At 51.4% G+C, this 14,113-nt stretch overlaps 1 protein-coding gene across 3 annotated transcripts in view; it reads left to right on the plus strand.

Moving 5' to 3' along the window:
• The first annotated feature begins 784 nt into the window (after positions 1 to 784).
• The window catches only part of UBE3C (ubiquitin protein ligase E3C), a 110,521-nt gene continuing 97,192 nt past the window's right edge, over positions 785 to 14,113 (plus strand). Inside the window, exon 1 of one of the 3 annotated variants that reach the window (XM_059172393.1) lies at positions 785 to 978. In XM_059172393.1, coding sequence (XP_059028376.1) covers positions 913 to 978 — 66 coding nt within the window. In that variant the 5' untranslated portion in view covers positions 785 to 912. Of the gene's footprint in view, positions 979 to 12,989; positions 13,092 to 14,113 lie in introns of those variants that run through there. The other 2 variants (XM_059172391.1, XM_059172392.1) reach the window with 2 other exon arrangements.

Below are 14,113 nucleotides of genomic sequence, written 5' to 3' on the forward strand. Positions count from 1 at the left end.
CGCGCGGCCGGCCGGGGGCGCAGTGCCGGGCCGGGGCGCTCCGCGGACCTGGGGCGCGGCCGGTCGGTCAGGGCAGAGTCCGCGCGCTGCGGCGAGCGCGGCCCGCGGGGTCCGGCTCGGCCGCGAGTGCGGGACACCGTCCGAGGGCGGGGGCCGCGCGCTCGGGGTCCCACGACGTCCGCGCGGGTCGCGCACGGGGGCCCGGGACCCGACACGGCCGGCCGCCCCCCGCACCGACCGCGGCCAGCCCGCGCCCCGGGCCTGCGCACGCGCGCGTCCAGCTCCGGCGCGCAGGTGCCGGCGCCCCCGCCCCGCCCTGCCGCAGAGCCGGGTCACCGCGGGGCCTTCCCACGCTCCGGCGCGTCGGCGACGGGCGCGCGCACGCTGGAGGGCTCGGGGAGCGCCGCGGCGTCGATGGCGGGCGCGCGCACGCTGGAGGGCTCGGGGAGCGCCGCGGCGTCGATGGCGGGCGCGCGCACGCCGGCCGGGCTCCGGGGAGCGCCGCGGCGTCGATGGCGGGCGCGCGCAGGCTGCGGCCCGCGGGCTGCAGGGCCGGGGCGTCGGCGTCGGCGTCGGGCGCGCGCGCGCAGGCGGGGCCGCGCACGCAGTCCCGGCCGGCGGCCATCTTTCCTCCCGGCGGCTGCTCCCGGTGCAAGTGCGGGGTCCGCGGCCCTGCCGGCGCCCTCGGCCTCGGCCGGAGCAGTGGGGAGGCGTGGATGAGGGGGGAGGTGCGGAGGAGCCGCCCCCGCTGTGTGCCGCCTCCCCCCCTCCCACTCAGGGCGGGCTGGGGCTCGGGGTCGCCCCCCGGCGCGGCCCGTCCCGCCCGCGGAGACCCCTCCCCCGGGAGCCCGCCCCGCCCGCCCCGCTGCTGTCAGGGTCGGGGGCTCCTCCCAGATGGGATAGGCGGTCACGATGTTCAGCTTCGAAGGGGACTTCAAGACGAGGCCCAAGGTGTCCCTCGGAGGCGCCAGCAGGAAGGTGAGGGCGGCCTGTGCGCGGGCCCGCGGCTCCGGGGGCGGCCGGGCGGGGGCTGCCCTGCGGGCGGGGCTGCGGGCGGAGGGGCCCGCGGGCCGGGCCGCTGCCCTTCCTGCGGCCGCGGGGGTGCGCGCCGCGCCGGGGGCCGGGGCCGCGGTGGTCCCCGCAAGCGTTTGCGGACGGCGGGGCCGCGGCCGCTCCCCGGGCCGGGGCCGCGCGGCGGGCGGTGTCCGCGGCCGCGCCGCGGGGCCGGACGCGCGTGGGAACCCGGCGCCTCCAGGCCACGCGCCCGGCGCTCCGGACACCGCGGGGTCCCCGGCCGCCGTCCTCCGGGGCTCGATGCTCCGTCCCTCGCGCCGCCGCGGTGCCCCGTGCGCTCGCCCCGACGGCGGCCTGGCTCGCGGCTGCTTCTCCGTCCGCCTGGGATTCGAGGCCGAAAGTAGAGGCGCCCCGCGGGTTCGGAAACGTGCGGCGGGCCTGGTCCGTGGGCGCTTACGGGTCTCCGGCGCGGGGCGCTCCTCTTCGCTCGCTGACCCGCGCGGGTCGTGGGGTGCACGACCGGGTGGGCGCGGAGTCCTCGGCCGATGCTCGGTCCCCGGAGCGGCGTCCTGTTGGCTTCGTGCTGGGCGCTGCGGTGCGCTCCTCGGTCCCGGCGGCGACCTCGGCACGGAGCGGGCAGACCCCCCCCCCCCGCCCCGGTCGTCGTCGGGCCTTGGGGTGCGCGCGAGCGGTTGGCTGCAGGCGGCCGGCCGGAGAGTGCGACGGAGGTCGGTCGGGCCGCCCGAACCCTGCAGGTGCCCTCGGCGCTCCCCGCAGGTGCAGCGGACAGGTGAGGGCTCACGAGGGCTGCCCATGCGCGCTGCGGGCTGCTGGCCGCTCCTCGCCGCTTCGCCCCGAAACCGGAGCGCTCCGCATGCGCGGCTCGCGTGCTGTCGCCCCGACGGGCGACACCGCTCCGCGCAGCAGCTCTTACCTGTTGATCGGCACCGCGGGGAGATGGCGCGGCTTGGCGTTCAGCCGTGCACAACAGTTTCCTTTCCTTTTCTTTTTTTTGGTTGAAGTTTAGACTAAACAGCTGTATGTGTCTTAGGTCATGTCTCTAGAAGAGCTTGAGGAGGTGACCTTGGTGCACATGACACTGGCGGGGGGAAGGGGGCAGGGAAAAAGGGGTCTTCTTGCTTGGAGTCTAGCTGCGGCTCAGTCCCACCAAGAACCCGGGACCATGGCTGGCATCACAGAACCGTCCCTTCTTGAGCTAAGGGGGCTAGAATTTTGTAACCCCCCCCCCCCCCCCCCGTATCAGTTGGTCTATGGCTGCAGGCCACCCCTGGGGTGACAGTGGGACTCTGGCACTGCTGGCCCTTGGCTGAGGGCAGTTATCCTGGGAAGGTAGCACTCAGGAGCCAACAGTACTTAACACACAGTGGCTAAGGATGGGTGCACTGGCCTGGAATTGGGGTGAGGAATCAACTGCGGGTTCAGCCGGGAGGATTTTTAGGAATGACTGCACCGTCGTGACCACCGCCCTCCCCCCCAATCAAGTAACACTCCCAGCATTCCATAGGCTCCCTTCTGCTCCCTTCTATTCAATATTCCTTCTCCCCGAGATAGTTGCTGTGTGATCTCTGTTACCGTAACTTAGTTCTGCCTGTTGAACTTCATGTGATGGTCACATACAGTTTGTTTCTGCGTTGGGGGTCCGCATTCTGTCCCAGAGGTGGAGTCCCTTCTCCTCATTATGTCGCATTGTGTGATCTGTTTTTGTGGTGTCTTCTTGAGGGTACACACCCGCCCCTGTGCTGGGTCATACACACACTTCGCTCTAGTGTACGCACCTGCGGTGTCTGAGGGTATCGGTGGCCGCACTTCCTTTCAACATTTCTTATTGTTGGTCCTTAATTTAGGCAATTCTGGTGGGGATGTAGTTTCATCGTGTTACAGGTTTAATTTTGTTTCTGGGCAGAAGTGTTGGGCACCTACAAATGCATATTTTTTAAATTTTCTTAAGCTACAATGTGATTCTTTCTCCTTATTTAAAAGGTAAAAGGTTATAACGGTTTTCTTTCATGTATTGAATTGTTTGTAATATTCCCTTCTTTCTTGAGCTTGGTGGAACACTGAATAGTGCCACCTTTTGAATACATCTTTTCTTTTTCCAAATTAATTGACTGTTTTTCGTGTTTATTTGTAAAGGTTCTGTGTAGCATCTGAAACATAATAAGGAAAATTCCATGCCCTCATTATGGTCTTGTTGGACAGTTAAGATTTAAACAATTAGAAGTCAAATAACAGTAGAGAGTAGTTACTATGTTCTGGATTTCTGCTGGGGCTGGTCCAGGAAAGGGTAGAGTTGGTTGGGGCTTAGTCTTAAAAGATGCAGAGTTACGGTTGGTGGGAAACAAGAAGGCATTCTAGGTGGTGGGAGGGTGTACCTGGAGTCAAGTACATACTGGGTTCCGCTGATTCCAAGTCACACAGTTTCCTTCTGTTAGTATTTCTGTTACCAGGGTACATCTTGGCGGCATGGCATAGTTCGTGGACGGTATTTTCATTTCCTTTCTTGTAGTGCAGAGAAGAATATCTTAGCTGCCATTCGATTACAAGCATAGAAATCCACTGAAAATTGCTTAGTAGGGGAAAGTATATGGGAAGAATTTGATGGTGTCTCAAAGAATGTGTGGACAGAAACACACCCAGATACCAAGTCGTCAGCACCAAGGTGGTTACTCTTGGTTTTTCTCCTTGGGCTACACTGCCTCCTTCATTCTTGGCTTTCTCCCTTGACCTTACACATGACCTCGGCAGTGTATGATTTCCTAGTTGAGGTGTCCAGCCGAGATTGTCGGATCACAATTCCCTTTCTCAGGAGAGGAAATCCGATCGGTCTGGGTCAGCTTCCCACCCGATGAGCTGAGTCTGGGATGGGGGTTGGAACCTTTGGTACTAAGTGAGCAGTCTAGTTGTGTGATTAGTAGGGAGTGGATTCTCCAAGAGGGGCAAGTGGTTGTTGAATGGAATGTCTAGGTTTCTGTGGACATGGGCAGAGATGTGTAGCAGGCTGTTGATTGTACGTGTGTGAACTGAGGGACATCTGAGCTAGGTGTGCAGATGTGGTAGCTACTGTCAGATACATGATTCAGGATAGAAGTCCGAGGGGAAGGCCTGGAGCCTGGGATGGGGTATGGCTTGTGGGGCATTATAACATCTAATAAGTGAGAAGAATACTTAGGAAAGAATCATACATGGTGTGGAGCTGGGGTGGGGAGGGGGAGGAGACCACAGTGCCAGGTGCTGCAGGAGTGCAGTGAGGAAACACTAACAAGTATGAAGCCCACATGACTTTAGGGGGATAATAGTCCAGGGTCATAGGACTTGTAAGTCAGTTTGCAGTACATCAGGGAGTGAATGGGAAGTCAGAAAGTGGGTAGATCTTTTTTGAAAAGGACTTGAAGAAGGTTACATTCAGGGGCTAATGAAGGTTTTCATTTTGAGGGGAGGGAGGGATAAAGTTGAGCAAGTTACAGGCTGGGGCAGGAGCAGGCAGAGGAGGGAGGAGTTGTGGAGCTCAGAGTGCTGGGGAAGGCCAATGGGAAGAATTAGGTGTGAGCAGAAGACAGAAAGTTTTTGAGATTTACAGGGAAGAAATGCATGTGCTTATAAAAAGTTAATCTTTTTTAGGATTTTATTAATTTATTTGGCAGAGAGAGAGCGCGCAAGCGAATGGACACGAGCAGGGGGAGCAGCAGCCAGAGGGAGAAGCAGACACCCCACTGAGCAGAGAGCCCAATGGAGACCTCCACCCCAGGACCCTGGGATCATGACCTGAGCTGAAGGAAGATGCTTAACTGAGAGCCACCCAGGCGTCCCTGGAAAAGCTCATAGATAGGAGAAAGAAAATTAAAATTTCTTGCCCAACTTTGCGTAGACAGTAGAGGAAGAGTGGCAGTAGAAATAATATTTCTTTAATTTTTGTCCACTGCTTAAAAAAAAATAGGACTTTATTTTTTAGAGCTTTATAGAAGAAAGTCAGGCAGACGGTACAGAGTTCCCTTCGTGCCCTCTCCTCCACCTCGCGTTTCCCCAGTTATGAGCATCTTGGTTTAGTGTGGGCCATTTGTCATAATTGATAAACCAGTATTGATACATTAACGTTCACTCTTTGTGGTTGTATTTTCTGTGGTTTTTGGCAAATGTATAATGACATATTATCCACCCTCAGAGTATCATACAGAATAGCTAATTGCCCTAAAAATCCACCCTCCTTTACTTACTCATGCTCCCCCACACTCCCTGCATCCTGTGGTAGGAGTGTTTGGTTGTATAAGGAGATTAGAACTAGGGCGCCTGGTGGCTTGGTTGGTTCCGTGTCCAGCTCTTGGTTTCTGCTCAGGTCGAGATCTCAGCATCCTGTGGGGGAGCCTTCGCTCAGTGCGGAGTCTGCTTCTCTCCCGACCTCTCTCTCTGTCCCTCTGCCCATGTATGTGCCCTCTCTCTCCCAAATAAATAAATCTTTAAAAACAAAACAAGGGGCGCCTGGGTGGCTCAGTGGGTAAAGCCGCTGCCTTCGGCTCAGGTCATGATCTCAGGGTCCTGGGATCGAGTCCCGCATCGGGCTCTCTGCTCAGCAGGGAGCCTGCTTCCTTCTCTCTCTCTCTGCCTGCCTCTCAGTGTACTTGTAATTTCTCTCTGTCAAATAAATAAATAAAATCTTTAAAAAAAAAAAAAAAAAAGGCTCTGAGCCTTTTAAAAAAAAAATAAATAAATAAATAAAAACAAAACAAAACCGCAGAACTGCCTTCCAGAGTGGCTGTCCTGTTTTCACCGCCGCCAGCAACGAATGAGAGTTCCTGTTGCTCCACAGCCCCTCCAGCATTTGGTGTCGTCAGTGCTCTGGATTTTGGTCCTTCGAATAGGTGTGTAGGAGGAGCTCGTTTTAATTTGCATTTTCTTGATGACACATGATGTAGAGTGTCTTTTCATAGGCTTATTTGTCATCTGTATGTGTCACCTTTTGCCCATTTTTAACTGGGTTATTTGGGGGTTTTTTAATTATTTTATAATTTTTTAAAATTAATTTTTTTTAAATTACTTATTTATTCATTCATTTGACAGAGAGCGATCACAAGCAGGCAGAGAAGCAGGCAGAGAGAGGGAAGCAGAGAGCCGGATGTGGGGCTCGATCCCAGGACCCTGAGATCATGACCCGAGCCAAAGGCAGAGGCTTAACCCACTGAGCCACCCAGGCGCCCCTTAAATTAGTTTTTTTAAAGTGGCCTCCATGCCCAGTGTGGAACCCAATGCAGGGCTTGAACTCACAACCCTGAGATCAAGACCTGAGCTCAGATCAAGTTGGATATTTAACCAACTGAGCCATAAGGCAGCTTTCCTTGTTTTTTATTTTTAAGTTGGCACTTGGTATATGTGTTGTCACGCTACTCTGTGTATATTGCAGTGGAAAATAAAACTCTTGTGGCTCTGTCATTAAGTAAAGTAAACATTTTTCTGAGATCAGATTTATGTTAATTTATTGTCAGGACTGGTATTATTACATCACTGTTTCATTGAGCAGTACCACTTCCGTTCTCTTGAACATAACTGTTGGTAGCCTTCATATATGGGGCCAAAAAACTGTAGTTCCCCATAGCAGGTAAGGTTAGGAATTCTTGATCTGGTTCTTAGGGAGATCAGGCGGAAGAGAAGGGCTGAGACTTTTGTCTAGTTCCCCTTGTGCTTGTAATCAGGGCCTGGGGTGAAGCAGGCGAGTTAGCTAGGACCCAGAATTTCTAGGAGGGACTCGCTCAGGTTGGACAACCGCAGGGCTCCGGGCGGCCTCACTTTCGAGGCTGGCCCCGCGGCAGCACTGCAGGCAGCTGCTTACATCTTGTCCCCCAGGTACCTGGCTTGCCTCACCAGTCCCTGCCTGGCTGGGCACACTTCAGCTGCTTTTAAAGCCTAGGGACCTCCTTGCCCACTGAGTCTCTTAGCTAAGGGAGCACATAGGAGGTGTCACAAGAGCACACGGGAGCCGCAGAAGAATTTCTTGCAGAAGCAGGAGTAAGTTCTCTCTGGGGACTTTACTTTTATTCTTGTAACTTAGCGAATGCAGACGGAGTTTGGAAGTTGGACATCTTATTCTTTGGCAGTGACCTTTTTTTATGCTACCGTAAGAGTAGCTGCTTCTACTCGTTCCTGCTCTCCTGCCTCAGCCTCTTCACATTTTCCTTTACTTACACTGTCAACAGGAAGGCAGGAGCGGGAGCTTATTCTGTTGGCTTGTCTCCCTATAGCCCTTGCGTTCCGTGGTAAGCAGGTTAAAGACAGGCCTTATGGGGTAGATCCGCACGACCTACTTGCTGGGGGGTGGGTGGTACCGTTTAGCTTCAGAAATCTCAACAAGGTACATCCCCTCTAATCCAGTAATTCTAATGAATTTAGAAATTCATCCTAAGGATCTAATTTGACAGGTGCATAGGAAAGATGTTGGGAAAAAATGATGACTGTGGTGATATTCACCATATTAAAAACTTAAAACAATGTAAATATCTAACAATAGGAAATTCGTTAAGCAAATGGTCACGTAACAACGTAATGGAACACCATACAACCATTAACATGGTCGTGATGTTTGCTTATTAATATCTGTACTTTAATGTCCTATTTATTAAAATGATTCATTGTTTATGGAAATAGCAGATTACAAAACAGTGCTGCAGTGAGCATTTAAATGACAGTAACCTAAACAGTCGTGACATTGGGGTGTCTGGCTGGCTCGCTGAGGAGAGCATGTGACTTTGTGTTTGTTTGTTTAATGATTTCTGTTCTTCTGAGAGAGCGTGAGTGGGGTAGAGGCAGACTCCCCACTGAGCAAGGAGCCCGACGTGGGGCTCAATCCCAGGACCCCAGGATCATGACCTGAGCTGAAGGCAGACGCTTCACAGACTGAGCCCCCCAGGCGCCCAGTCACCACGTTGGGTGTAGAGATTACTAAAAATCTTTAAAAACAAAACAAGACAGTCATGATATCTACTTACCACTTTCTGAGTCTCCAGGAAACGAAGGACGTGTTCTCTATTCCAGGGTGACAGTGTCTTGAAGCATTCCCTTCTCGTCACTCAGCTTTGTGGGGCAGGTGTCCGAGAGCAGCCGGGGCGGTGCTGGCGGCTCAGGATCTCGCAGAGGCTCAGGAGCCTAAAGCTGCGGGACTCACAGCGGGACTCACAGCGGGCTCCCTTGTCCATGTACCTGGAAGTCAGTGCTGGGGCGTGGGGGGGCAGTCAGCTTCCCGCCGCCTGCACTCTCCTGAGGGCTGCTCGTGTCCTCATGACATGGCTTGTGAGGTGAGAGGGCGCAGAGAAGGCGGTGCACCTGTACGGGGCAGTCCTGAAGGTCACGTTCACATTGGTCCTGTTCTCTTTGCCCATCCAGTCCACACTCAAGGCGAGTGTGGGTCAAGCTGCACGTCTTAACGGGAAGCAGCATCAAAGAATTTGTGGGAATATTCTTTTTAAAAAAATGTATTTTATTTATTGTGAGAGAGAGAGAGTGCGTGCGTGTGCACAGCAGGGGGAGGCGCAGAGGGGGAGGGAGAGTCCCAAGCAGACTCCCATTGAGTGCAGAGGCTGACACAGGACTGGATCTCACAACCCTGTGGTCATGACCTCAGCTGAAATCAAGAGTTGGAGCCTCAACTGCCTGAGCCCCCCACGTGCTCCCAAATTTGTGAAAATATTCTAAAGCCACCACAGGAGGGGTATCAGTTTTAGCCAAGTTGTAAATGCTAATCCTAACATGACTTTTGTATGTTATTTTTCTGTCTTAACCTATTAAGATTTCAATATTATGGCTTTCCTTTTCTCCTACTGCATGGAGTCAGTAGTTATTAGCTGTGTAACTGTTACGGAAATAATGAAACAGTTGCAGAGGAAAAGGTGCCGACCAAATAACTTCTCGGTAGACATTTTGATGAAACTTAGTTGACTTGGAGACAACTTTGTAGCTCTGTGCCTTGGAAACTTACACAGATGTCATTTATTTGCAGCCATTTGAATTTACTTAGGTCAATCCGACCACCCTTGGGGAGAAGACGGGATATATAGCAGGGCCAGGGGGAGTGGATAATTTGGGGATGAGTGTCTTTGGGTTGGCACCGTGACAGCTGTAGGGCAGGCGGCAGACGTGTGGATGTGGAGGAGAGGTGCGTGAAGAAGGAGACTGTCATGGTGCGGTTTTGGTCGGGGGGAGCATTTGGACTGTCCACTACAGGCATGAGAGGAGGACGCTTGTTTTCCTTTCCTTCTAGTCCTGTCTGTGTCCTGTTTCCAGAACCCCAGGCAAGTGGTATAAGGCTAGTGCCATAGGCTTCTGTGTGCCGGGCTGGCTTTCTTGCTACTGTTGATGTGTGAGTATCGTTGCCGTCGGTGAGACGGACCTGCGCGGAGAGGGGAGTCCGGCCGTGGGGGGCGGGCATCCCCTGCGCCCCATTCTGCGCGGCTGGATCAGGGTAGGAGAAGAGAAGGCTGGGAGAGGCCTTCGGGGGCAGGTCATAAAGGGTTCTGGGGGCCACACTCAGCACATCCAGGCACTTTGGGGAGCCAGTGAAGGACTCTAAGCAGGGAAGTGAGGTTTTGGGAGACGTGAGTGTGGGGCAGCGCAGGTGGTTGGAAACCAAGGGAGAGGCAGCCAGAGTTTGCAGCAGAGTAGTGAGGGCCCAGAGCAAAGCGGTGGGCTCCGGGTGGAGGGGAGTTCAAGGGCCGTTGAGGAGGCAGAATTGAGGAGCTGTGCCGTGGGAGGGTCACCTTGGGTGTTTCTCTGGGATTACCAGAGTGGGTGGTGACTCCAGGAACCAAGACGATGTTCTTTTCCGGGGGCCCGTGCAACGTGAGGCTGTGCACGCACTGGTCGGGACCTCTGGGTAGAGCCCGGGGACCATCCGTACGTGACTGAAGCCGTGAGACGCACCGGGATCCTCGGGCTGGTGTCCCTCTGAGGAGACTTGTAGTCTCGGAACAGAACTCTGAGAGGGATGCCGGCATTTACAGAAAGAGCAGAAAAGGGGCATGCAGTCAGAAAGCCTGCACGGGGAGCACCTGGGTGGCTCAGTGGGTTAGGCTGCTGCCTTCAGCTCAGGTCATGATCTCAGGGTCCTGGGATCGAGCCCCACATCGGGCTCTCTGCTCAGCGGGGAGCCTACTTCCCCCCTCTCTTTGTCTGCCTCTCTGCCTACTTGTGATCTCTCTGTCAAATAAATTTAAAAAAGAAAGAAAGAAAGAAAGAAAGCCTGCACGGATGTCCCGGTGTGGGTGGCCACGCATCGGACGGCACTCAACCCCGAGGGAATGAGCAGAGGCGGTGTGTGAGTTGGGCTCATGGGAGGACCCCATGCCTTTGTATGGGGCTTGATTCTGAGGCGTGTTTTTGTTTTTGTTTTTTTTGCTCTAGCCATTCCTCTCTATCTTGTATCTGACTCTGTGTTATCCCAAAGCTGAGTCAAGTCATTCAGTCTGTTTTCTAAAATTAAAATTCTGGGGGCACCTGGGTGGCTCAGATGATTAAAGCCTCTGCCTTCGGTTCAGGTCATGGTCCCAGGGTCCTGAGATTGAGCCCTGCGTCGGGCTCTCTGCTCTGCGGGGAGTCTGCTTCCTCCTCTCTCTGTCAGTCTCTCTGCCTACTTGTGATCTCTGTCTGTCAAATAAATAAATAAATAATATTTTTAAAAAATTAAAAAATAAAATTAAAATTCTGTTCAGTTTTTAAAAATTACTATACATGCTCATTGCATGAACTTTGTATAAAGTATATGTTTATGCTTTTTTTGGATTTTAGGGTTTCTTTATTGTAACATTTTTAGAATCAACAATTGATCATTATTTTTTAGGACAAATTGAAGAAGTTGCATTGCTTGGTCACAGTATGCACTTTGTAAAGGTTTTAGATGCACTTTGTTTTCTAGAAGAAATTGTACTGATGTCTCTTCCGGGGCGGGGTGGTAAGTGCTGCCTGCACATCCTCGCCTTGCTGTCAGGCCCTGAGGACGGGTTTGTCTCCAGGGAGTCCCTTTTCTCCCTTTCCTGGCCGCAGTGACCTCCGCGGTGTCCTCTGTCTTTGTCCTCCCGCGGGGCGTTTGGCTTGTCCTGCCCTCTCATTTCTTCGTGGCTCCTGGAGGCATGTGCACTTCCTGCCACATCTTTCTGAGGGAGAGATCAGAGCCCAGCGGCCCTGGTCTGTCTTCTGCGTTGCTCGGCGGTGTCCTGTGGCCTCCGTGTCTTGCGTCTGCCTCCCGCTTTGCTCACAACCTCCTTCAACTGCAGGGGAAGTTGCGGAACGCGGCCTGCAGTCCCTGAGAAGGGGAGCCCTGAGAAAATCCTACTTCTTTTTGAACTAATTTTCCTTAGGATGAAGCTTTAATGCTCTAATGTTTTGAAGGAACTTGAGTAAACTCCAGTGCGCTGGCAAGCAGCACGATTCATATCACATCTTCACTACAAAATGTGAAATTGCTGAAAGTGCAGAGGAAACCGGAAGAAAGGTTTGTCTCCATAACCAGCTGCGATAGAGTTGCTCATCCTCTCTGGGCTCCTCTGTTTCACATCTTGTAATATGAAAGTCGTAATTCTTGGTAATGAGAAAGTCAGACTGAATTATTACTCCTCTTCCTCACTTTAATAATGTTTCCATTTCCAGTCTCCAGGCTGGGGCCTTTGAAACAATATTCAGTTTTTTTTTAAAAATTGTGAAAAGTGAAATCCATCTAAAGGGCTTACAATGACACCTTCCTCTCACAGAGATTCCGGATTTCCCCACAAGGACCAGTGTCTTCAGTGTCTGCTCAAAACTAGTCTAAACAAATAAACATGCCCCCTCACTTCTTCAGTAAAAGCGAGCGACACACTGTTCTTCTCCTTGGCGTTGTGTCTTAGTGATGGCTCTTTTGGTCTTTGTAGTCCTGTTTCCACAGGTGCACGACATTCCCCTACGCGGTCTGTGTCGTGGAACCTCTTTCCCGTTTATGTGTGTGTCTGTCTACGTGTCTGCATGTGTATGTGTAGTTTATTTCCAGGGTTTTGCTATTGAAATGGTGCCATATTTACCATCCAGCTCTTATGTAAGAAAAGAACATCTTTCAGAATTTATTGTAATGGGATTAAGCAATTTCATTTTGCGTTGGATACTTTATTTTAAAGTGAGTTCTTTTCTGATTATAATGTTTATTGTAGAACATTTAAAATATACTGAAATGAAGAAAAACTACCTCTTTGGAACCCACCCTCCGTTTAAAAATAAAGCACTGCTACTACATGGGTAAATTTTTTTCTAGTCTTTTTCTATGTATGTTTCGAATTAGGAATCGTATTGCGCATTCGGTTTCATGGACATGATAGTCATCAGTTACTGTGGTTGATGCACCTTTAAATATCCGTTGCATGAAGTGCTCTTATATTTTCATGGAGGTTCTTAGGAAAAACCCACATCATAGATGGTGTATTATTCACAAATAATACTTTTGGTAACATTTAACATTTTAATTAACTCAAAAGGAAGTGTCTTACTTGATGAGTCTTTGTATTGTTTCAGACTGCTCCTGTTTTGTCAGCGCACCAGTGGGAAAATACTGACTCAACACAGGTGTGAGGCTGATTATTCTGTTTACACTGTTAAATGGGGTAAATTGCTAAAGGGAGATAACCCAATAGCAAAACGAAGGAAACTTTGTTGTTTTTAGAAGTCAAGATATTAATAAGCATGCTAATGTTCTTTTTATAAATGGTTAGCCCATCTGAGCATTTGGAGTATGGAAGTCATATCTTATAAACGCACTCTGACTTCAGTGGCTGTAATTTTTTTTTATTCTGATAATTAATGAAATCTGATTTAAACTATTTATGACTTGCACTTTTAAAAGCCTCATTTTGTTACTACAAAATGTATCTGCATTTGAGAAAAGCATCTTTTCCCATTTAAAAACATCTTTGTTAACGGTATTTTTGAAGTTTGGCCATATTTAATTTTCAGAGAAGATAAGATAAAGTGCCTCAAGCTCAAAGGCCAGATAGAGACGCCTGGTGTCATTTGCTCCTGTTTACATATCGATGAGAAGATGCGGCGTCCTGGCTGTGGAGGTGAGATTAGCCCTGAAAGTAACGCGTACGTCTGCAGAGAACAGGCTTGGTTATTCTAAAAGCATCTGATGAGAGTGTTTATGAAACTGGCACATAACTGCCCTCAGAATTCCTAACATATCCAGGCCTGTGGAGTGTAGAACGTGAAATGTTTTCCGTTGTACGTGTAATAAACTGGAACCAAAAACTCGTTAAGAATCAAAATCCGAATGTTCTTTGGCGGGTACTTCGTTGTTCTTCCCCCCAGTACCTCATCTAGAACTCACTCTTGGCCACATTTAGCTCCTTTAAAAACCTTCTCCCATAGCTTCATTTGCTTGTTATTCCAGAAGAGCGAAGCATTCCGCGGGCAGGGGCTGTAACTGGGGCAATCGAAAGTAACGATGCAAAATGATCGCGTCTCCCCCCTTTCACCCCAGCCCTCCCTCTCTGTCCCTGATCCACACAGCCATACTGTGTCCTAGGTTCTGCCCTGTCCTCTCGGCTAGTCTGTGCCCGCGGAGTCGTCAGGGGCCCCTTCTGTCGCACGAGCACCCGGGGGAGCCCATTAGACGGCACTTACCCCCAAGAACGCTTCTGGAGATGGTTGCGGTTCGGTGCAGGTGGAGGCACCGCATTCATTGAAAACGCTGGTGGTCGTTGGCATGATGAACATTTTGTAACCTAGCAGTCGTGTATTTTAACGGCCATTTGCTGTCCGTGTTTTGCAGTACAAATCCTTGCATATGTGCCTTTAATATGTATAGGTTAAATTTCTAGAAGTGCTAGGTCAAAGGCTATGCACATTTTGAATTGTAATAGATTCTAGATTGCTAAGGCAGCTTTCTCAGCGAATGGGAGTAGCTACTGTCCTCTGTAACTCGCAGCATGCTGAGTTTGCCAAACAGGGGTTAAAAAGCCTATTTCATTACACAAGCTGCATGCTTTCCTCAGATGAGTAAAAATGAAGTTCTTATGTTTAAAAGATTGTTCTTTTCCTCTGCACTGGGTATAGCTTCTGCTAATTTTTCTATTTGATTGTA

This window comes from Mustela lutreola, chromosome 4 (assembly GCF_030435805.1).
Source record: "Mustela lutreola isolate mMusLut2 chromosome 4, mMusLut2.pri, whole genome shotgun sequence".
NCBI lineage: Eukaryota > Metazoa > Chordata > Mammalia > Carnivora > Mustelidae > Mustela > Mustela lutreola.